We start from the raw sequence: 24,096 nt of genomic DNA on the forward strand, positions 1-24,096 counted from the left end.
GAGTTTATGGAAGCAAGGGGCAGTGGCTCCAAAAGGACCACTGGGGTAGAGAGAGCAGCACATAGAATTATAGTGTTGTAAGAGGTCCCTGGTGGTCATTTGAACCAGGCAGAGGGCCTTCTCGGTAGTGGCACCTGCCCTGTGGAATGCCCTGCCACCAGATGTCAAAGATACTACCAGATTTTTAGAAGACATCTGAAGGCAGCCCTGTTTAGGGAAGCTTTTAATGTTTAATAGGTTATTGTATTTTAATATTCTGTTGGAAGCTGCCCAGAGTGGCTGGAAAATAAATAAATAAATAAATAAATAAATAAATAAATAAATAAATAATAATAACAATTTATTCCAACCCCCTGCAATGCAGAAATCTCAGCTAAAGCATCCATGACAGACGGCCATCCAACCTCTGCTTAAAAACCTCCAGTGAGGGATTCTGTTCCACTGTCGGACAGCTCCTACTGTCAAAAGGTCCTTCCTGATGTTTAGTTGAAATCTCCCTTCTTGTAAATTGAAGCTATTGGTATGAGTCCTGCCCTCCAGAGCAGGAGAAACCAGATTTGCTCCATCTTCCATGTGACCTGCTCTACGGGCATCTCTTGCTGACCCTCTTTGCTCTGCTTTGCTATTGGTCGGTCTCCCTCTCCCCCCAACCAATAAGATTTTAGCTTGGGAGTGGGAGTGGCACTTGGCTTGAGCGGACCAGGGAGGGAACTTCATCCTTCTGGCCACATTCTTGGAGACAGGGTCTCCATAGGCTCGGCCAGTTGGTTTCCTACCTAATGCAAACGCACCCCACCCTTTTCTATAAATGCAATAAATAACTATCAAATGAATGAATAAATAAATGTGTGGTGTGGCAGCGACTCCTGCTCACACCTGGTTCTGCTCCCACTGTGAGCATAAGTAGAATTTTAATTGCCATGTGAGCATGGGTGGCGAATGGCGCTGTGGGTTAAACACAGAGCCTAGGACTTGCCGATCAGAAGGTCAGCGGTTCGAATCCCCGCAACGGGGTGAGCTCCCATTGCTCGGTCCCTGCTCCTGACAACCTAGCAATTCGAAAGCATGCCAGTGCAAGTAGTTAAATAGGTACCACTCCGGTGGGAAGATAAACGGCATTTCCGTGCGCTGCTCTGGTTCGACAGAAGCGGCTTAGTCATGCTGGCCATATGACCCGGAAGCTGTACGTCGGCTCCCTCGGCCAATAAAGCGAGATGAACACCGCAACCCCAGAGTCGGCCACGACTGGACCTAATGGTCAGGGGTCCCTTTACCTTTGCCTTTTATGGTTGCTTCTACAAGAACTTGCAAAATGCGAAATTTTCTTTCCTTTTCTCCATGATTTAGAAAGGTAGCTTAGAGGCATGGAGCTGAAGATTAGGCTGAAGATTTCAAACCAGAAAGGATATGCATTAGCCTTCCTCACCCCTGAGGTTCCCATTTCCGTTCTGTTTGTCACCCCTCCAGCCTAGTTTTCCATTCATTCTCAGACACTTTTTCTCTGGCCTTCTACACTGCCTCCACCCCACATTATTCCCCAGCTGCACCTTCTCTTCCAACCTTCCACCTTTGAAAGTTATCCAAAGGGGGACAAAATAACAAAGATTGGACCGAGAATCAATTGAAATATGCAGTCGAGTTTTCTTCTGCGATGTGCCCTTTGCAATACCACCCACAAAAGGAAGAGAGAAAAGACAAGGAAGACCCTTGCAACTCATGTGCAGAGGGTTTTTGTTGTTGTTGTTGTTGCCTGGGAAAAGGCTGGGCTGTCCCTTTAATTGCGGAACAGCAGAGCAGCTGCTCCTCTCGCACAGACATGCTTGCTAGGTCTGAAAGTTTTGGTAAGTCGGTACATAACTGACAGTTAGATTTATCTCCCCAATAAGCAATCAACATTATAATAAAGGAAAAATGCTTTCCGTGCACCTTTGAGAGCGCATCAGAAATTAATCTAAACATCAAATTAATTATAGTTTGTAAAATGAATAGTGGCTCACAGCCCTAATACTTGTGCGGCTCTTCCAACGCCCCCCCCCCCCGCGGTCACCCTCCCTCCCTCCCTCCCTCCCCTGGTTGCCTAGATGCTGTCGCGGAATGTGGGCGGAGGGCAAGAAGTTTTATGGGCCTACATTTTTCATTCATACCTTCCCATCCAACTGGAGATTTTCCTCCTCCCACCGTTCGCAGCTGCCAAGTGCCGCGTGAGGCCCTGGCACGGAATAAACTTCACCGAAAGGTCAAGGAAAGGCCGGCGGGTGGGATCGGTTGCTGGGACTTGGAGACTGCCTAGATGGCAGGGATTTTTAACTACCGTATTTTTTGCTCTATAAGACGCACCAGACCACAAGACGCACCTAGTTTTTGGAGGAGGAAAACAAGAAAAAAGGTATTCTGAATCTCAGAAGCCAGAACAGCAAGAGGGATCGCTACGCAGTGAAAGCAGCAATCCCTCTTGCTGTTCTGGCTTCTGGGATAGCTGTGCAGCCTGCATTCGCTCCATAAGACGCACACACATTTCCCCTTATTTTTTAGGAGGGAAAAAGTGAGTCTTATAGAGCAAAAAATACGGTAATTAACGGAATTATAGAAGCATAGAACTGTAGAGTTGGAAGGGTCCCTGAGGGTCATCTAGTCCAACCCTCTGCAGTGCAGGAATCTCAACTAACACAGCAGAGATGGCCATCTAACCTCTGCTTAAAAACCTTTAAGGAAGGAGAGTCCACAACCTCCTGAGGAAGACCATTCCACTGTCAAACAGCTCTTACTGAAATCAAGATATACTTTGTCCATACATTCCCTTGATCTACCAAATCTGTAACTCTAAAAAGAAATGGGATTTGTCTGGCATGACTTGTTTTGGAGAAACCCATGTTGGGTCTTAGTAATCACAGCACACAATCAATCAATCAATCAATCGATTGATTGATTTTTAAAAAGAACAATCCATATTTTTGTAGTCCACTTTCTCAGTGGCCAATAGTGGGCTGTTATCCCTTCTGAAAATTGCTTGCCCCATCTCACAAGAATCCATCAAGAGGGCTTCTATGGGAGGTGGGGGAAGACTTAAGAAAATTGTTAATTATTCCCAGTAAAGATGGCCCCTTGTCCCTGTGTTCACCAGCCAGGTATAAGGGAACCACAGGCCATTCCCTGGGGGATGGCCACCCAAGCTCTGTTTAAAACCTTCCAGTGAAGGAGAGTCCACCACCTTCTGAGATGATTGAGCAGCTCTTAGTGTCAGAAGGTTCTTCCTAACGTTTAGGCAGAAACTCCTTTCTTGTGCTTTGAATCCATTGGTTCGGGTCCTAGCCTCTGGAGCAGCAGGAAACAAGCTTGCTCCATCTCCCAAGACCCTCCCTTCAGATATTTGAAGTTGCCGATATGATATGTCTTCTCTTCTCCATGCGTAACATACCCAACTCCTTCAACCATTCCTCACATGACCACAAAAAGTGTGCTGAAACTAGGATTGTGAGGATGTGGGGGGAGGACCAATGCAGCCCTAGATTTACAGCGGTGCTCCACAAATTCTCGGCATGTTTTAGCATCTCTCAGATCCTTGTTTTTCAGATCTTAAGTCCCTTTCTCAACATTTTCACCCCAGTTTGTGATCTCTCTCTCTCTCTCTCTAACATATCGGTATGCAGTTTTACCATAATACAACACATTGTGTGTTATTTGCATTAATATATATGTATGCAGCTGATTATAATTTTCACTAACATAGAGAGCCAGTACTGAACTAATACCCTGGGAGACCAGGGTTCAAATTGCCACTCAGCCATTAAGCTCGCTGGGTAACCTCGGGGACCAGTCACTGCCTCTCAGCCTAACTTACCTCACAGGGTTGTTGTGATGATAAAAAATGGGGAGAGGGTGAGCTATGTACACCACCTTGGGCTCCTGGGATATAAATGCAATAAATAATAAATAACAATAGATAATTTTTCTGCACACATCATTTGGGTGGAGATGTGCGCCACCAAATTTGGAAGAGTGCGGATTTCGAAGGGTCATTGTGTTTCGGTTCACGCACTGTTTTGGGAATTAGGTAAGTTCACTTTAAAATGTGAACCATCCCTGAGGTCTCCTCCATTCCTAGTGGGTGAATGGGTCTGGGCACACATACTACAGTGGTACCTCAGGTTACAGACGCTTCAGGTTACAGACTCCGCTAACCCAGAAATAGTACCTTGGTTTAAGAACTTTGCTTCAGGATGAGAACAGAAATCGCATTGTGGTGGCAGCGGGAGGCCCCATTAGCTAAAGTGGGACCTCAGGTTAAGAACAGTTTCAGGTTAAGAACGGACCTCCAGAACGAATTAAGTTCTTAACCAGAGGTACCACTATAGTGAGCTTAACCATATCTCCTCAAATGCCTCTGGAAATTTGAACCAGCCCTGATGTCTTCATGACCTCATTACCAAACATGTCCCTGTGCATCCTCACCCTACATCTCATCCGCCTTTTGGGCTCACGTGACTTGTCATCTCCCACTCCCTCTTCTGGAACAGCCCATTTTTCATCATGCGGTCACAGTCAGGATTTCACATGACTTTGCCTCCTGGATCAGGCCAATGACCCAGTATTGGTTTGTTTTTAGTTTTGTTTTCATTGTGTATTTTGTATTCTTATTTTGTATTTTAATGTTGTGAAGTGCACAGGGATCTTCGGATGAAGGGCGGAATACAAATCCATCCATCAAACAAACAAACAAAGCCCAATGTCCTTTTCTAGCAGTGGACACCCAGATTCCAGTGTGGTGTAGCGGCTGAAGTGTGGGCCCAGGACCAGGTTTCAAATCCACACTCAGCCATGAAAAGCTCCCTGGGTAAGACCCTGGGCCAATTCCTGCCTCTCAGCCTACCTCACGGGGTTGTTTTGAGGATAAAATGGGCAGGTGTGAGAACCATGTTTATCACCTTGAGCTCCATGGAGAAAAAAGGCAGGATATAAATGTAATCGATATCATAATGAAAACGCCTGCAAGCAGGAACTTAGCCCAAGAGGACTTTGAATCCCAGCAGCTGTTCTTCAGCTGCCTGGGACTGTGGAGCACAGCAATTTCTAGTATTACTCAGAGAAATCCTAGCATGGTAGAGTAGGAAGGGTCCGCAAGGGTCATCGGAAGGCTGTCGTCACTACCGAATTTTGGAGAGACATTTGGCCGTGTCGGAAAGAGAAGGGTAGGTGATGGAGGAGGGATTTCTTTGGGGGACAATGGCAGGGCTGAGGGAGGTGAATTAATGGCAGGAAGTGGATGGATGGATGGATGGAGCTGAAGTTCCCAACCACCGCCCCACATAACAACATAGGCATCCAAGACAGTTAACAGCAGCACAAAGGGGAGGAGGGAGTGAGGATGGGGGGAACACCCTACAGAAAAATCCAAACACTGGGATCAGCATGCTCCGACATGCACTTCATCGCTCCTGAAGTCCAACCCCTTCCATCTCTGGTAAAGAGGAGCAGGCTCTCTGCCCCCCAGGTGCCCTCTCCTTCTGACACCCGGTCTCGCTCACCCAGCTGAGAAACGGTACCCAACCACATCGCTTAGCTTTCCTTCCTGCTCCATCTGTGAATTGTCCACTAAGCTTTTCCTTTGCTGCCCGCTGTCCTCGTTTGACCTGAGTCTTTCTGCTGGTTCCTTTCCTCCTCCTCCTCGCCACACACCCCCAAACGCCTAGCAATTCCCCCATTTCCACCCGACCAGGATTTGGGATGGTGTCCCCAAAGGTTCCTGGAGTCAGCAATCCTCTCTGCAGCAGGGCAATGCAGTTCCAAAGTATGAGACAGTGAGAAGGGAGTCAAGGGGGAAGGGGAGGTGGGGCAGCGGTGGGGGGAAGGGGGGAAGAAGAAGGCAGATCGACAAAGGGAAATCGAGGAGGAGGGGGAGGGGGAATCAGCTAAGTAAAGTTACAAAAAATATAGCAGTATGAGAAGAAAAAGGAAAAGGAAACCAAAGAAATAAAATAAGAAATAAAAAACCAAACGGTAAAAGTAGTTCAGAGAAAGTTCCTTTCCTGGATGAATCTAATTGTTTTGTTATCTTTACCCACCAAAGCATTTACTTTGGTTTGTCGCCCGATCCACAAACACTTTCGAGGAGATGACATTACCGAATGGCAGGAACATCTGCATCAGCTCTGCGTCCCCAAACTCCTGGGGCAGATGGTAGATAAACAGGTTACAGCCCTCTGGTCCTGCGGGGAAGATGGAGGAGAGAGAGGGAGAGAGAAAAGAGGTAAGGGGTGAAGAAGGCGGGAGCACACGGAACACGAGAACACAAGACACGTAAGAGGCGCTTGCCGGATCAAGTCAATGGCCCATCTAGTCCGGCATCCTGTTCTCACAGTGGCCAACTGGGAAACCAGAGTGCAGAGCATTGGTGCAAGAGCCTTCTCCCCACTTGTAGTTTCCAGGAGTTGGTGTTCAGAAGCATTGCTGAAGGAGCGTCTCCACCCACATCGTTCTGCCCGGACACTGAGGTCCAGCGCCGAGGGCCTTCTGGCAGTTCCCTCACTGCGAGAAGTGAAGTTACAGGGAACCAGGCAGAGGGCCTTCTTGGTAGTGGCACCTGCCCTGTGGAACGCCTTCTCATCAGATGTCCAGGAAATAGAGAACTATCTGACTTTCAGAAGACATCTGAAGACAGCCCTGTTTAGGGAAGCTTGTAATATTTGATGAATCATTGTATTTTAATATTCTGTTGGAAGCCGCCTAGAGTGGGCAGAAACCCAGCCAGATGGGTATGTATGTATGTATGTATGTATGTATGTATGACTAAATAAATAAATATTGCTGCCTCCAACTGTGGAGGCAGAACATGGCAAGTGGCCATCAATAGCCCATCCCCAGTGCCTACTTGCCATCTATGTTGGTGATCATCACTGCCTCCTGGAGGGTGGGGGGAGGTGAGTTTCATATTTTGACTGTACACTGCATGGATAGGTACAGAAGAAGAAGAAGAGTTTGGATTTGATATCCCGCCTTATCACTCTCCTCCTCCCTAGTTGATGTGGAAAGGCTGAGAAACAGATCCCTGAAACTGGTTTGTTAGTTTAGAAAAAAAGGTAAGTAAGTGGTGACATGATAGAAATTTATAAATTTATTTATGGCATGGGAAAAGCGGATGGATAAAAGGTTTTCCTGCTCTCTCATAAAACTGGAACTTGTGGATTTCCAACCGGGCTGAAGCTTGGAAGCCTCAGGACAGATAAAAGACAGCACTTCAATAGTTAAATTATGGAAGTCACATGAATGGCCACCAGTTTGAATGGCTTTAAAGGGATATTGGACAAATTGACAGAGGAGAAGGCTATCAATGGCCATTGTTCAGGGAAGTTTTTAATGTGTGGCATTTTGATGTATTTTTAATCCTTGCTATAAGCCGCCCAGAGCTGCTGGCGAGGTACAAATAAATTATTATTATTATTATTATTATTATTATTATTATTATTATTATTATTACTATTATTAGCCAGGACGGCTGTGCTCTCAGTTTGTGGAAACCACAGGAAGGGAGAGAGCTTTTGTTTCCAGCTTATGGGTTTCCCACAGGCATCTGTTTGGCCAGTATGACAGGCATAGGCAAATTCGTGCCTCTAGATGTTTTGAGACTACAACTCCCATGATCCCTAGCTAACAGGACCAGTGGTCAGGGATGATGGGAATTGTAGTCCGAAAACATCTGGAGGGCCGAGTTTGCCTATGCCTGCAGCTTCGGCTGGGGAGGGCGGGATATAAATAAAATTTATTATTATTATTATTATTATGATAACAGGATGTTGGACTAGAAGGGCCATTGGCCTGATCCAGTAGGTGCAGGATCTACTTATGCTATTCTGATTAGCTGGGATTTCCCATGATGGAATAAACCAATATGGCCTTACTAGCTATCAGGTGGCCATAACAGGTACAGCACACAAATTTACATAATTCAAGCCAAGTTTTCTAATTTTAGTTCTGAGTGTTCAGGCCCTCCAATTTTCTCTATTTTCCAGATTTTTGGATTTACAGGAAGCTGTCCCGGTTTCTCATTTGATCCCGGACTGTCCTCAGGACGCCCCTATTTTCATCAGAGAAATGTTGGAGGGTGTGGAGTGATGCACTCCCCAAGCAAAGGAGATAAGTAACTATACGATCTTTAGAAGATATCCGAAGACAGACTATATAGGAAAGTTTTTCAGTGTTTAATGTTGTATTATGTACAGTCGTGCCTTGGTTCTTGAACGCCTTGGTACCCGGATGTTTTGGCTCCTGAACGCCACAAAACGAGAGTTCCGGTTTGCGAACATTTTTTGGATGCCGAATTGGCTTTCGATTGAGTGCAGGAAGCCCCTGCAGCCAATTGGAAGCTGCGCCTTGGTTTCCGAACGGTTCCGAGAGCTGAATGGACTCCTGGAAGGGATTAAGTTTGACAACCAAGATACCACTGTATTTATATATGTTGGATGCTGCCCAGAGCAGCTGGGACAACCCAGTCAGATGGGTGGGGAATAAATAATAAAATTATTATAATTATGATGATGGAATAGAACATCCCTTTTTTCACTGGAGCATTGTTGACGGGTATGGAATCTGATGAAGAATTGTGTGTGTGTGTGTGTGTGTGTGTGAAACTCTTTCCCCCCACCCTTCCTAATGCCTTATCACATCACAACGATCAAGTGGATCAAGGGTTAAACCATTTCTTCCCCGTCAGTTGGGGGTCAGCGGGGGGAGAGAGAGAAAGGAGGGAACAGGGGTGCACCATGTAGAAGAGAAGGATTTTTAATGTTCTCGCTTTCTTCATCAGGGCATAATTATAGTGTCATAACACAGCAAATTACAACTTTGCCTTTCCTGTTAGAGAGAGGAGTTCACGAAGGTGCTTCCCCCTGCTTTTTATTGGCCATTACTCATCCCCTCGGCTGGCAGGGGTAGTTCCGCCGAGTCAGGATTCTGACAGATGCCCATTTAAAGCTCATTAAAATTCCCGGGCCTTGGCATGATTGAAGGCACTTTCCCCCTCCACATTTTCTTTTTGGATTAATGGAAAATGAAGCCCTGATGAAGACTTGCTAAGCACAATTTTCCCCCACTACGTTGCTAAAAGGAACGGCCGACCTGCTACAAGGCGCGAGGCTCCTCCGGGACCGTGACGTTGCCTCGGCATTTATGCCAACATGGGGGAGCAGGGCTGGGGTCAGCGGGCCAGGCTAATGGACTAATGAGGCCCCCAAGACCCTGCCGCTTAGCTAAGTGACTTGGAGAACAGGAGCACTCAAAGGGGAGCCAAAGCATCGCCCCTCCAAGATGCAAGGTGGAAACACTGACATCATTTAATTAATTTTATAATGAATGATTTTAGAGTGTTGTTTGGGTTGTACTTTTGTATTGTTTTATTGTTGTTAGCCGCCCTGAGCCCGGCGTTGGCTGGGGAGGGCGGGATATAAATAAAATTTATTATATTATTATTATATTATATCATGTCGAGATCAGCTGCTGGGCAGGGTTCAGGGTCTTGGTGCTGAACAATTCAGGACCAGGTGACCTGGGGAAAAGCACACCTGCCCCCGTAGAGACCCTGCAAAACGCTTTAGATCATGTCAGGGAATTCTATTCTGCACCTTGCAGAATATCACTGTGCAGCAGCATTAAAATGAGCTCTTTTCACTTTTGCCACTGTGCTATGGAAGGCCCCATTCTGCACCGTCAGTTGCTACAGAAGTCTCATAAAGAAATAATAATAATAATAATAATAATAATAATAATAATAATAATAATAATAATAGTTTCCCTGCCATCTGACTGGGGACTCAGCTACATAAGTGAAAATAAAACGTTATAAATGCGTTATAATACTGTGACACCAGATGGCACTGTAGAGCTGAAATCGGTACTCTATGAAATTTTTCCATTGTGAGCTTTAAAACAATTCCCAACTCCTGAGCATTTTCAAAGTGGCTTTTTAAAAAAATAATTGTGTAGATGCAGCCTGGGTTGCCCCAGCCACTCTGGGCGACTTCCAACATATATAAAAACATAATTAAACATTAAAAACTTTCTGATAGTTCTCTGTTTCCTTGACATCTGATAGGAGGGCGTTCCACAGGGCGGGCGCCACTACCCAAAAGGCCCTCTGCCGGGTTCCCTGTAACTTCACTTCTCACAGGGAGGGAACCGCCAGAAGGTCCTCAGAGCTGGACCTCAGTGTCCGGGCTGAACAATAAGGGTGGAGACCCTCCTTCAGGTATATGGGGCCATTTAGGGCTTTAAAGGTCAGCACCAACACTTTGAATTGTGCTCAGAAATGTACTGGGAACCAGTGTAGATCCTTTAGGATTGGTCTTATATGGTCCCAGCAGCTGCCCCCAGTCACCAGTCTAGCTGTCCCTTTCTGGATTAGTTGTAGTTTCCAAGTCACTTTCAAAGGTAGCTCCACATATCTCTCTGCCCAGGGCTTTGCCTGACTCATAAGTTCAGACCCTGCTATTATATGTTGGAATTCCCCAAATTCCTGTGTTTTTAAATTTATTTTTATATGCTTGTATACTACCTTTTAAAAAATGACTTCAATGATGCCTTTTAAAAATTAACCTTTTTTCATCATACAATAAGATATAGAAAACTAATGTAAATAAAAAACAAAAGCAGCTACAAAAAGTTAAAAATAACTTTTTTGTTAACCTCTCTTAAAGGTTCCTAGCCCTTACAACCTATAGAACGTAGTAGCCCCTCTCAGCTCTCACCCGACATCTTTTGTTTCTCCTCCCAACCTCTCACCCTGGGAGACGGACATTTCCCTCACTCAAATCCAGGGTCCCTGTAGATGACTCAAGCATGGGAGTTCCGCACTGCAAGGAGTGCTTCTCTCCACAGGAAACGGGGGGCTGTGGGAGGTCGAAGGGGAAATGACTTGGGCCGATGCCCCATGACTTCGCGCGACGTACTTTCCACAAGACTGATTAAGTGGCTAATTACATGGTGCAATATATTCATATTCACCCTGATTATCCAAATAATGTAGGCAAGTGAAATAGTATTGGATACAGGCTGGAGTCCATATGAGTTCCTTAGATACCCTTTGGCTACTGGTAATTTCTTTCTCTCTGTCTCACTTTCCCATTTGTAAAGATGGATAGTTAATGGCTTGGCCAAAAGTGTGAATTTGAAGATGAGTTAATTCCTGTAAATAATGCATTTGGCTTTTTTTTTTTTAAAGGTGATATAGTCATGATCAATATATTCAATTTCCACCCCTATATTTTATACCATTCTAAAATGTTTGATACATCAGGGCATATATGTATTGTTCAGCTATCAATTTACACTGATAAATTGGTTTTAATTTGTGTTTTGATGTGTTGATGTGGTTAGCTTCTCTATTATGGCTGTTCTTATAGTTATTAGAAGAAGAAGAGTTTGGATTTGATATCCCGCTTTTCACTCCCTTTAAGGAGTCTCAGAGCGGCTCACAATCTCCTTTCCCTTCCTCCCCCACAACCAACACTCTGTGAGGTGAGTGGGGCTGAGAGACTTCAAAGAAGTGTGACTGGCCCAAGGTCACCCAGCAGCTGCATGTGGAGGAGCGGAGACACGAACCCGGTTCACCAGATTACGAGTCTACCGCTCTTAACCACTACACCACGCTGGCTTAAATTGTACGTATTTGCACGGTTTGGTGGCTTTTGTAATTTGCATTGTAATATTGTAATTTTGTAATTAGTATTGTGCATTAGTATTGGTATTCACCTTTTAACGAACCAGCTACCGTCTAACACTCTATGGTCAACACTGGGCCATTCGAGGCAAGTTACGCTGCCCTCTAGAGGCTGATATCTGAGGAGACTCTAGGTGCAAAATCTTACCACCTTTCCTACTCTTTTATCATTTCCTCCAGGAGGCAGCAGCTACAAAAAACGGACTAGCAAACAAAGCAAAACTTGGGCTCACATTGAAGTAATAGTATATCTTCAATTTATTAGGATGTGACACAAAAGGTTTGGGAAGCTGGTGAGCCTCTGGTGAGGTGCAGCCAAGAAGAACTGAGAATTGAGGAACCTACACGGGTCTCACTCTTCAATAAATATTTTTTGTGTGGCTTCTTTCATAGGAGTTTTCATAGTGGCATCACAATAGCAGCTCTGGAGCCCTCTGGCAGGAGCTTGCTTATGTTATGATACCTAGATAGTGACCTCTTCTTGAAGTATGTGCATGACATCGCAAGGAAGTGTGTTTTCCAGAAGTGGAGGCTGGCTACGCAGTGTTTCTTCCTGAAGCTACAGAAAGAATTGCCCGTGGTCAAGACAGTATCCCAAAGACTCACCTTCTCTCTGTTGCTGTGGGATCATGGGAGGCGGCTGTGGGAAGGCTTGGCTTATCTGGCCATATGCAGCAGGGTAAGCAGCTATAGGGGAAAGAGGAGGAGAGAAGAAAGGAAGGAAGATTTCAGGACCATTGCAGAAGCAGATCTTCACCCCCAACAATCATCCCCAACCAAGAATGAAACCTCGTCGGGCTGTAAGGTGGCACATTATAACATGAACCCAGAATAAGTTGAGTTCTTGAAAACTGAGTGGTCTTCCTTTGCTTAAGAGCTCTTGGTGTTCTTCACACATGAACACCATCACTTGGTTCCTCAACACTGAGTGTGTGAACTGACTCTCTTGAATGCCATTGGCTTGGAAAGGCTGCAAGAGTCGGATTTGCCATGCTTGAGCTATGATGGCCCACTCACCAATGCAATTTAATGCCGTCATTAAAATGATGAGCCTACATGCAACGGGCCTGCCTGTATCCTGCCTCCAGTTGTGCAGCTCTGAGGATCACACTGGAAATGCATCACAAATGAGAGAGCCACAAGCCATTTGCATAGACGAAGGGAGGCAACCTTGAAGGCCCAGTGAATGTTCTGGGAGAACATCATGGTGCAACTTGGTTGCAGGTAAGCTGGTGTGGCCCTGAGCAGGGGTCCATGGATACTCAATAACACAAGGGAAAGAGTTGTGGAGGGGTAGCTGTGTTACTCTGTTGCAGCAAATCCAAGGAAGTCTCTTGTGGGAAGAACATCAGAACAGCCCTCTGGATCAGGCCAATGGGCCACTTAGTCCATCACTCTGTTCTCACAGTGGCCAACCAGATGTCTGTGAGAAACCTAGAAGCAGGATAAGAAGCCTCTCCCCTCCTTTGGTTTCCAGCCACAATATTCAGAAGCACTGTTGCCTCCAACTGTGGAAGCAGAGCATAACTACCATGGTTCATAGCTATCAATAGCCTTCTCTTCCATAAATTTGTCTCATCCTCTCTTAAAGCCATCTGGGTTGGTGGCCATCACTGCCTCCTGTCACGGTACCTTGAAAGATGAACACATTTATTATGACATAAGCTTTCATGGACTGGAGGCTGATATCTCAAGTCTCTGATGGACTTCCATGTGTGGTGGAAACCAGTTATCTGCTTGCATGGCAACAGGAGGCAATGGCACCACGAACAACTATTTTAAAGGTCACGCCATAGCACAACACACCAGTTCCAAAATCACGACACCTTGGGACCCTACGAAGGCCAAATTTGCTTTCCCAGTGGGGTTATTGAGAACTGAAAGGTCTGGACCAGATCAGTCTGTCAAATCTTGCAAGCAATAAGGGGCAGAAACTAAGACACCAGGAACTGGTCTTTTATGGAGAATGAAACTGAACTTCCCAGATCCAGGTTTGATTCACACACAAAAGCATTCCTTGGCAGGAGTCGATGGCCATTCTTTGAACCATAGGAAGTAAACCAATTGGTTGCAGCAACAGACAGGTTGTGTTATCCATGGAGGGAGACTAAGCACTGATATTAAAAGTCTGAGAAAATTCCACTGGAAACGTACCACGACTGAAACATATGGGGGAACTGAAAGCATCCTATTGTCAAAGCACCCTGCATTTTGCATTTCAGGGAAGAATGTCCTTCCAACCCTTTTCGCACGAGTGCTTCGCAGAGAAATTTGTTACCCTGAATCTGAGCTGCTGCCTGACTTTGACTCCCTGTGTTGCCTTCTCCTTCACCTGCTCTTAGTCATTTGCCACACTTCCCTGTTCCTGATTTTATTTGCTAGAGGGCTTTGCTGTGCTCTGCAGTGCTCCAGACCAGAGGTGGGAAAATGTCAAGCTTGTTGTATCTGCTTACTAAAAAAAATTAATTTACTGGAACTCCATGTTCTACCAATTAGAGCCAGTTGCAAAAGGCACAGAAGAAAAAGAACGGTGCCTCTGAGCATATGCTGAGCCCAGGTACTTCTCCCTGCCTGAACAAAACTGAGCTCACAGCTTCTGTTTTCTACAGAAGTCTGTTTTTGGCTAGCATCCTTCCCAGTGGCATAGCAGGTGTGGGGGGAAGGTGGGCTACCAGGGCAATTGCCTCGAGTGCAATTTTTTTTGGAGGTGTGCCTCTGCAGCTGCCACCCTGCCTGGAGGCGCTCCCTGTCCCTCCCACCTGCCTCACCTGAGCAGCACTCTAAGCTGGAGCTGGGAGAGGATGGGCCCTTGCATCCTTTGGCTGCACAGTGGTCCCCAGCGGTGGGAGAGACAAGTGGATGGCAAGACTCACAGCAGTGGCACCAATCCATCCTGAGGAGGCATGCACGCAGGTACCAGTTGGGGGAGCAATACTTGCCTTAGGAGACATACAATACTTTACTTGCCCCGGAGCTCTGGCAACCCATGCTACACCACTGTTCCTTCCTTTAGCAGCCTAATTCATTTTTGGGTGAGAAAAGTCACTTGGTTGTTCCTACTGTTAAAACAACCGGGAATCGGAATTGTCTGGATCTAGTGCAGATCACCGAGAGATCGACCGGCAGATCCAGATCTCCCTTCTGCCCACCTCTGCTCTACAGGACTCCTTACACCACAGTGGCTGAAACCAATGAGGACTCTGTGTTGACCAGTTGGTGGCTCCTGGGAGATGGACAGGAGAGCCCTGGTGTATTCTAGTCTAATTCACGATCATCTTTTAGATGAATAAATAATATCTCACAGCATTCCCCCCTTGCCTTTTCAGATTAATGTCTCTTTTTTTAGCCCTGTGCTTCTTCTGCACATGGGAACCTGTGTGATCTTCTATCCCCCTCTCTACCCAAGACAAAAAATGCTCCCAAAGTTTGGAAGCAAAGGACTTCCAGTATCCAGTCAATCTGCAAGTACTTTGCACTTGTACCAAAATGTGCTAAGGTAATTTGAGCTCTGCAGTGTGAGAAAGGGGGATTTTCATTACCCATCTAAATTGTGCACACCAAGCAAAATTGCATACATTTCTTATTTTGCTTAATTGATGCTGCTAATTAAGCGAAGGGACAGGTTGCTGCATAGGACACAGAAACCCGTTCCCCTGGGAATCTTATTATTCACTTCTCCTTTCGGAGATTCTACGAGATATCACTGCATTCCATCTTCCTGCCATATGGACTAGAAATTTGGATTTTTAAAAAATGAGAGCTGAGATTCTCAGGATGATGTATTTTGTGCCTGACACTAAATTCTGCCCCCTCTTTTTTCTGGTGCTTTCTTTCTTCTTCCAAAAGGCATTTGGGAACTGACTTTTTAAGGGAAAGGATGCTGCTGTGCTTTTTTATTGTAATTATCTTTATGTTTCAATAGATCATATGTATATAATTTTATTAAAGTTCAATTGTTTTAGCTGTTTCTATTTTATCTGTAAGTCGCCTTGAGTCCCTGTAAGGGTAAAAGGCAGGATATAAATAAATGTTGTAATAATAATAATAATAATAATAATAATAATAATAATAATAATAATGATGAAATACCTACAAGCCTGATTTGAATGTCTTCTAAAAAATAGGGGCTCATCTGCTATAATCAGTGGGGTTTTGGTGCCCTTGAATAAAGGACTTATTTCAAATGAAGAACATTTTCTTTGCTGCCCTGTGTTTCAATCTGTAAACTTGTGATTTTCAGTTTGAACTTCTTAATAGAACTCTATCTGATTTTTGTATGGCTTTCTTGTATTCCTGGTTATTCTGTTCCGTGGCTTGGCCATATGGCAGGTTTTATTCCAGATGACCTGTTTATCGAGCCCAGATCCTGATTTGTTTGCAGGGAGGTTAGACAAGGATGGCTATTGAACGAGCATTTCTCATTTTCTTTACAGCAGAAAGTCAGATTTTTTTGGGGGGGGAGGGGGAGCAAGTTTCTTGTGCAGAACTTCCCAATCAACTACAACTGTGCAACCCAAGTTTGCCGGAACTTGGCTGAATTCCACCTGAAAACGGCGACTAGCCGCCAGAGAAACAGTTTCTATCCAAATGCGATTCTGGTTTTAAACGCAATGTAAGGTAGTTTTTATGTGAGTACCGTATTTTTTGCTCTACAAGACACACCAGACCATAAGACGCACCTAGTTTTTGGAGGAGGAAAACAAGAAAAAATAATATTCTGAATCTCAGTAGCCAGAACAGCAAGAGGGATCGCTGCGCAGTGATCCCTCTTGCTGTTCTGGCTTCTGGGATAGCCACGCAGCCTGTATTCGCTACATAAGACGCACACGCATTTCCCCTTACTTTTTGGGAGGCAAAAAGTGAGTCTTATAGAGCAAAAAATACAGTATATTCTATTCAATTATGGGGTATCAGAGTTTTTAGGGGCTATAGCTGGGATAGCAGGCTTGTGGGTTTTTGAATGTCTGATGTAGATTTTTTCAATTTCATTGTTCTATATGGGACAATGACAATAAAGATTATCGTATCGACAGTCTGAAAGCACCCTTGGTTTCTTTGGGCGCTTGTTACAGAAAGGCAGGGCAAAAATGCAACGATTCAACAAAAGCATTCTCCTTTGGGAGTCGCTTCGCGGTCTCATTGGGATTCCAAAATAATACAAAGCACAGGCGCGCTGTGCCAGTTATGAAGAGCCCCCAAATGCATCGAGCATCAGAGAAGTGAAAGGTTTATTGGGGGAAAGTGTTAATACTAACGACCTGCATATTGCTGCACTCCGGCGTAGGCTTGCTGCAAAGGGTCGGCTGCGGTGGGACTCTGTGCTGTGAAGACACAAGAGAGAGAGAAAGAGGAGGGTTAAAGGGTAATGCAGGTAAGCTCAGGAGCACCGGAAGCACCTCCTGGGTCAGCCCAATGGCCCAACTAGTCCAGCATCCTGTTCTCACTGTTAAGATATTCCATTCCACCTTAAGAACAGACGTGTGGATTGTTGTATGTCACCTGTCTGTTTACAGTCCAGCACAGCTTGCTGGGAACTTCTATTTGTGTATAGCTGTTGCTTCCTGCTTCTTGCTTGGACATGAAGGGGAGAAGACATGTTTTCTTTGTCCTGATGTATGCTGAATAAACTGCTTGTAAATATGCTTTACAAGGGACACGGGTGGCGCTGTGGGTTAAACCACAGAGCCTAGGACTTGCCGGTGGTTCGAATCCCCGCAACGGGGTGAGCTCCCATTGCTCGGTCCCTGCTCCTGCCAACCTAGCAGTTCGAAAGCACTTCAAAATGCAAGTAGATAAATAGGAAGGTAAACGGCATTTCTATGCGCTGCTCTGGTTTGCCAGAAGCGGCTTAGTCATGCTGGCCACATGACCCGGAAGCTGTACGCCGGCTCCCTCAGCCAATAAAGCAAGATGAGCGCCGCAACCCCAGAGTTGGTCACGACTGGACCTAATGGTCAGGGGTCCCTTTACCTTTACCTTAAATATGCTTTAAACAGCCTCTATCTGCCCTTCTGTTGTGAATAGTTGTTTTTTTTACTCTGCTGGCTTGTGTGCTCAGCTTCTGAAGGCTTCTGAAACTCAAGTCGCAGTTACATGCTGACCCAAGGACGGGAGATCGCCGGCTACTGGTCAGTGGGCTGGAGCCAGCTGGGGGCCGGCCAATTGCCCCCATTTCCTTGGAAGCATCCCAACACTCACAGGGGCCGACCAGATGCCCCAATACGAAACCTGCAAGCAGGACCCAGGTGCAAGAACTCTCTCCCCTCCTGCAGTTCCCAGCAACTTGTGTCCCGTGGCATTACTGGACAGGGGGCAGAGAGGAGCCATCTTGGCTAGTATGGATGGCTGTCACGGGTGCTTTAGCTGAGATTCCTTCATCACAGGCTAGGCACCCATGGGGTCCTTTCCAACTCTACAATTCTATAATCATCCTACAAGCACACAAAGAGAAAAGGCAAATTAACCAATAATAATAATAATAATAATAATAATAATAATAATAATAATAATAATTTATTTATACCCCGCCCATCTGGCTGGGTTTCCCCAGCCACTCTGGGCGGCTTCCAACAAAACATTAAAATACAATAACCTATTAAACATTAAAAGCTTCCTTAAACAGGGCTGCTTTCAAATGTTTTCTAAAAGTCTGGTAGTTGTTGTTCTCTTTGACATCTGGTGAGAGGGAGTTCCACAGGGTGGGTGCCACTACCGAGAAGGCCCTCTGCCTGGTTCCCTGTAACCTCACTTCTCGCAGTGAGGGAACCGCCAGAAGGCCCTCAGCGCTGGACCTCAGTGTCCGGGCTGGATGATGGGGATGGAGATGCTCCTTCAGGTATACTAGACCGAGGCCATTTAGGGCTTTAAAGGTCAGCATCAACACTCTGAATTGTGCACGGAAACGTACTGGGAGCCAGTGTAGGTCTTTCAAGACCGGTCTCGCCAGACCGCTCTCGCCAGACCGCTCCCAGTCACCAGTCTAGCTGCCGCATTCTGGATTTTTTGTAGTTTCTGGGTCACCTTCAAAGGTAGCCCCACGTAGAGCGCATTGCAGTAGTCCAAGCGGGAGATAACCAGAGCATGCACCACTCTGGCGAGACAGTCTGCAGGCAGGGAGGGTCTCAGCCTGCGTACCAAATAGCTCGAGACCTTCCTTTCTCATGCCCTCTTCCCCCCTGCGTAGGGAGAAGTCTGCAAAAAAAGATATCCATTGAATGAGCTCTTTCTCGGGTGTGAAGCAATAAAATATTTAAAGCATAGCTTGGCTGAACCTCCGTCCCCCTAATGTCACCTTGGCCCTAATATTTCACTTCTTATTAGGAGCTTAATTTGTATTTATCGGTGCTGCTAGGTTTTACATTTATGCAGTCCCCCTGGCTTTGTACTTTTTAAGACAGCCCCTTAGGGGGATCAGGGCCGTTCATCCCTTCCCTCTCCACCTCATTGCTTCTCTCCTGTCTGCGGAAGTGGAACATCACAGGGAGACGAGGGCTCAGGCAGAGCGGAAGCAGAAGCCTCAAAAGAATTTGCCTGGCTACCCTTGGCTTGTCCTAGAAGAGGCACATGACAAGTCCTAGGGAAGGGTCGACGCTAAGATGGGTGCCCCAAACTGCTGTTGCGCAAAGTGATGCATTGCTTCTGTAAAACAGGAGCGCCGACTTGGGCTCCACACTGTGGGTGCCCAATGTAGGCGTGCACCATGGCAAGTCATAATGATGTCATAATTTTTTTGCTGTGGGTGCCCATGGGTGCCTGACTTCCTCTCCCCGCCTGGGCCGCAGCTGAGTCCATGTGCCACCCGCCACAGCTGCCGCACTGTTTCTGCTCTGCTGCAGTTTGCCTTCCTCCAAAAGCTCTGCTAGTTGTCTCGCTGCCTGATTACATTATTCCACCCGATTCATTTCGTTGCAAAGGAAGCACAATGCAAATGGGGGGGGGGGGAAAGAAGTATGTACAGTGGTACCTCAGGTTACAGACGCTTCAGGTTACAGACTCCGCTAACCCAGAAATAGTACCTCGGGTTAAGAACTTTGCTTCAGGATGAGAACAGAAATCGCACAGCGGCAGTGGGAGGCCCCATTAGCTAAAGTGGTGCTTCAGGTTAAGAACAGTTTCAGGTTAAGAACGGACCTCCAGAATGAATTAAGTTCTTAACCTGAGGTACCACTGTATCGTTTGTGGACTGCAAGCAGCAACAGCAGCAAACAGTGGTCACATTTGCAGGTTCAGTTTCCGTCCTGGACAAGGGAGGAATAAGCAAACATTGGCCATTTCTGCCGCCATTTTTGTTTCTGTTGGAAGCCTCCAACATGCCCTAGTATGAATCGGCCTTCGGTGCAAGCCTATCAGAGAAAGAAGGAGGCTTGCCTGGCCTGACGCGCTACATAGAAAGCAAGATCTGAGCTCGTAAAATGGAAGACTAAGCCGAGCTGATAAAACGGATGTCCAAAGTAACTTCTCTTGTCATCTCAGGGCAAAAGGCCCTTCCCAGGGCACCTGGCTGAGAAGAGGAGTCCGCCTCTCTCTTAATCCCATCATTTCCATATCCCAGTGGAAAAAAGCTTCTCTCAGCTACAGTCGCTTCTTTTGCAAGGCGATCCCGGCCAGCACGAGACCGTGTGACCATGGCGTATAACCTTCCATAAACCTGGAGACATAAAACAAGCCAATGACCTCCTCGACAACCATAAATATGAATTTAACGAAGGCAGCACTTATTCATTAGGTAGGAGTCGAGGAACGACTCCCAAGTCCTTCAAAGAAAGTAGATCTGTTAATGTCACTTTCCCCAAGTGTCTGCCCGGTGCCAGGAAGAAAAAGAAAAACCAAAGTCAGCATGACGTTGAGTGCTTCGCCCGGGAATGATCCTCAGAAAACCCACAGCACTGATAGAGTTATCAGCTGACATCAAGGGAGATGTGTGTGACTCAAAGGGACAGAGAGCCAGAATGCTGGCAGAAGCAGCATTTCAAAGGCGATTTCCCCTGAGAAAACCTGCAAGTGCTATAGGGTTTCACCGGCCAGTGTTTAAAAAGAGAGAGTCCAGGCAAAATAGTGAGATGTTGTCAGGAGTGGGGAGCCATCTTCAGAAACAGGAGCCCTCTCCTTGGTGGCATCTCGGCCAGACCTTCCATTCTCAAGTTGCCTTTCCTCTTCAGACAGCCAATGGGAGACAGGAGCACTGGAAGCTGCTTTCTAGTGAGACAGACCAGTGTTTTTTCCCCACCAGCTGGCTGCTGCTCTCCAGAGTTTGAGGCAGGAGCCCTGTCTGCCTTGAACCAGGGATCTAGCCGTCAAATGGAGGCCTTTGGAATAAAGTTAAGATCCTAGTCCTCATTGTTCTGGAGAAAGGGCTGACTTAAAGAGAGGCATAGGAAAATGACTTGTGCCAGGCTAGAGTGGTGCAGCTCAGGCTCATGCCTTGGAAGCTTCCTAGTCTATTTGCAAAGGCTTTCTCCTATAGTTCTCATAAGGTAAAGGTAAAGGGACCCCTGACCATTAGGTCAAGTCGTGACCGACTCTGGGGTTGCGGCGCTCATCTCGCTTTATTGGCCAAGGGAGCCGGTGTACAGCTTCATGTGGCCAGCATGACTAAGCCGCTTCTGGCGAACCAGAGCAGCACACGGAAACGCTGTTTACCTTCCCCCCGGAGCGGTACCTATTTATCTACTTGCACTTTGACGTGCTTTCGAACTGCTAGGTTGGCAGGAGCAGGGACCGAACAATGGGAGCTCACCCCGCCACAGGGATTCGAACTGCCGACCTTCTGATCAGCAAGTCCTAGGCTCTGTGGTTTAACCCACAGCGCCACCCGCGTCCCATACCTACTCTGAAGTCCTAGCTTCACGCTTCCTTCTCCAAGCACCCTAGATATTTATATTGTGATTTTTCTGGACCTGATTCTAGAACCAAGGGTGTGGGTTCTAGAGACCCAGGTCTCTTTATCTGGCCCATGGGAAGCTATCTTGGCCAAACCCCTCACAAGGCAACAGTCAGCCCATGCCTGCTCCCCCCATGCCCCCCCCATGACCAGACTGCATCCTTGAACTATGAATTTGTTCAGCATGGCCTAGTGGTTAGAGTGATGGACTGGGACCTGAGAGTCCAGGGTTCAAATCCCCATTCAGTCATGAGGCCCACTGGATGTGACCCTGAGCTTCCTTCACAGGGTTGTTGTGAAGATAAATGAGGAGAGGAGGGCAAGTATCTCTGCCTTGAGCAACTTGGAGGAAAAGGCAGGATAGAAAACAAACAAACAAACAAACAAATGTATCTTGCTTATTTGGTGGGTGGGACGGGGCAGGGAGGTATAACAACTTCAGACCTTTGCAGGCTTGGAATATAGCCTCTTGTAAAAAAAAGCGATGACAAACCTAGGCAGCATCTTAAAAAGCAGAGACATCACCTTGCCAACAAAGGTCCGTATAGTTAAAGCTGTGGTTTTCCCAGTAGTGATGTATGGAAGTGAGAGCTGGACCATAAAGAAGACTGATCGCCGAAGAATGGATGCTTTTGAATTATGGTGCTGGAGGGGACTCTGGAGAGTCCCATGGACTGCAAGAAGATCAAACCTATCCATTTTTAGGGAAATTAGCCCTGAGTGCTCACTGGAAGGAAGAGAAGAGAAGACTCCCTGGAAAAGACCCTGATGTTGGGAAAGATGGAGGGCACAAGGAGAAGGGGACGACAGAGGACGAGACGGTTGGACAGTGTTCTCGAAGCTACCAGCATGAGTTTGACCAAACTGTGGCAGGCAGTGGAAGACAGGAGGGCCTGGCGTGCTCTGGTCCATGGGGTCATGAAGACTCAAACACAACTAATCGACTAAACAACAACAACAAAAGTAAAAGTCCTATCCGTTGACTGACGCACTTTGCATCCAGAAAATTCTCAATGATGGAGCCTGGCCTTTGGGCTGAAGAAGCTTCCTTTCACCTGGATTCAATGCGGCCTTTTTCCTTCTAAGTCTTAACATCCCAGAGCAGATTGCATTAATGCTGCCTCTATACCTCAACTGGCTCCTGACTTCATAAACTGCATGTCTATATTTGCTGATAAGTGCTTTTCCATTCCCCCAAAGCAGTGAGCAGGGTAAGACCTCTTGGCTGGGTGCCTTGCCTTCTAGATTCAGGTCAACCCCTCTCTGCTCAGCATTCCCAGTAGCAGCAGAGGCAGCCATCGTGGTCGGGAGAGGCTGTTTTGCCGCCACTTTGCCTTAAGAGCCACCTCCCCAAGGTCAGGATCAAAATAAATAAATAAGCGGGCGAGTGGGAGGGCTCGCTTCACCTTCTGCTTAAATCCAATTTAAATCACTCTCCCCAAGCCTAATCTATATCCATAATTATATCATTTGGTACAACAAGCCTGCGAAAGGTCCTATGAAATTTATGTAGATTAAAATTCATGGGTGCCATACTACGGATCCCCTATTATGAAGATTGATTAGGACAGCTGATGCAGTGATTAAAGAAGTGCGCGTTTACTGTTGTAATTAATTAGGCATTCAGACACAACAATAACGGCAATAACCGGAAGAAAGCGCTGAGCCTGCAGAAAATGGCAACTGGCCCTTGGCTTTTGGGGGCTTTGCTCGGCTGGTTTCGCAAGGGGTTCCAGCATTAGTTTGGGGGAGAGGAGCTGCATTAAATGGCCAGCCATCTGGGCCTTTTTAGGTCAGTAAGATTTTGAACATTGAGAAGGCTGAAGAAGAACATTAACATAAGGACCTAAGAAGCTGGACCTGGTCAGTGGGCCATCTAGTCCAGTGGCCACCCAAATGCTCATAAGAATATAAAAAGGGTCTGCTGGATCAAGCCAACAGCATACGCTCCAAACTTTCTCCAGTGAAAATTGGGACTTCCTATTCCATCCTCATCCTCATCATTTTATTATTTATACCCTGACTGGGTTGCCCCAGCCACTCTGGGCGACTTCCAACATATATAAAAACACAATGAAACATCAACCATTAAAAACTTCGCCGAACAGGGCTGCCTTCAAATATCTTTTAAAAGTCAAATTATTGTTTATCTGTTTGGCATCTGATGGGAGGGCATTCCACAGGGTGGGTGCCACTACCGAGAAGGCCCTCTGCCTAGTTCCCTCTAACTTCACATCTTGCAGTGAGGGAACCACCAAAAGGTCCTCGCAGGTGGACCTCAGTGTCTGGGCTGAACGATGGGGATGGAGACGCTCCTTCAGGTCTACTGGGCTGAGGCCATTTAGGGCTTTAAAGGTCAGCACCAACACTTTGAATTGTGCTCAGAAACATACAGGGAGTCAATGTAGATCCTTTAGGACCAGTGTTATATGGTCCAAGCGGTTGTTCCCAGTCACCAGTCTGGTTTAAACTGGATTGTGAGCAAATGTACAGTTAATATTTACCATTTTGA

The 24,096-nt window shown here is 46.4% G+C and overlaps 1 protein-coding gene across 15 annotated transcripts in view; it reads right to left on the reverse strand.

Annotated features, from left to right (window-relative positions):
- The window catches only part of CELF4 (CUGBP Elav-like family member 4), an 806,729-nt gene that overhangs the window by 37,706 nt on the left and 744,927 nt on the right, over positions 1-24,096 (reverse strand). For 5 of the 15 annotated variants that reach the window (XR_008332805.1, XM_053408988.1, XM_053408991.1 and 2 more), the window contains exons 9-11: positions 16,960-17,025; positions 12,311-12,391; positions 6,060-6,203 (exon numbers count right to left, since the gene is read on the reverse strand). Coding sequence is in view for 14 of the 15 variants with exons in the window: in XM_053408988.1 (XP_053264963.1) it covers positions 6,060-6,203; positions 12,311-12,391; positions 16,960-17,025 (291 nt within the window). In the remaining variant the exon portion in view is untranslated. The remainder of the gene's footprint in view (positions 1-6,059; positions 6,204-12,310; positions 12,392-16,959; positions 17,026-24,096) is intronic. The other 10 variants (XM_053408996.1, XM_053408999.1, XM_053408997.1 and 7 more) reach the window with 3 other exon arrangements.

The sequence above is a fragment of the Podarcis raffonei genome, chromosome 11 (assembly GCF_027172205.1).
Source record: "Podarcis raffonei isolate rPodRaf1 chromosome 11, rPodRaf1.pri, whole genome shotgun sequence".
NCBI lineage: Eukaryota > Metazoa > Chordata > Lepidosauria > Squamata > Lacertidae > Podarcis > Podarcis raffonei.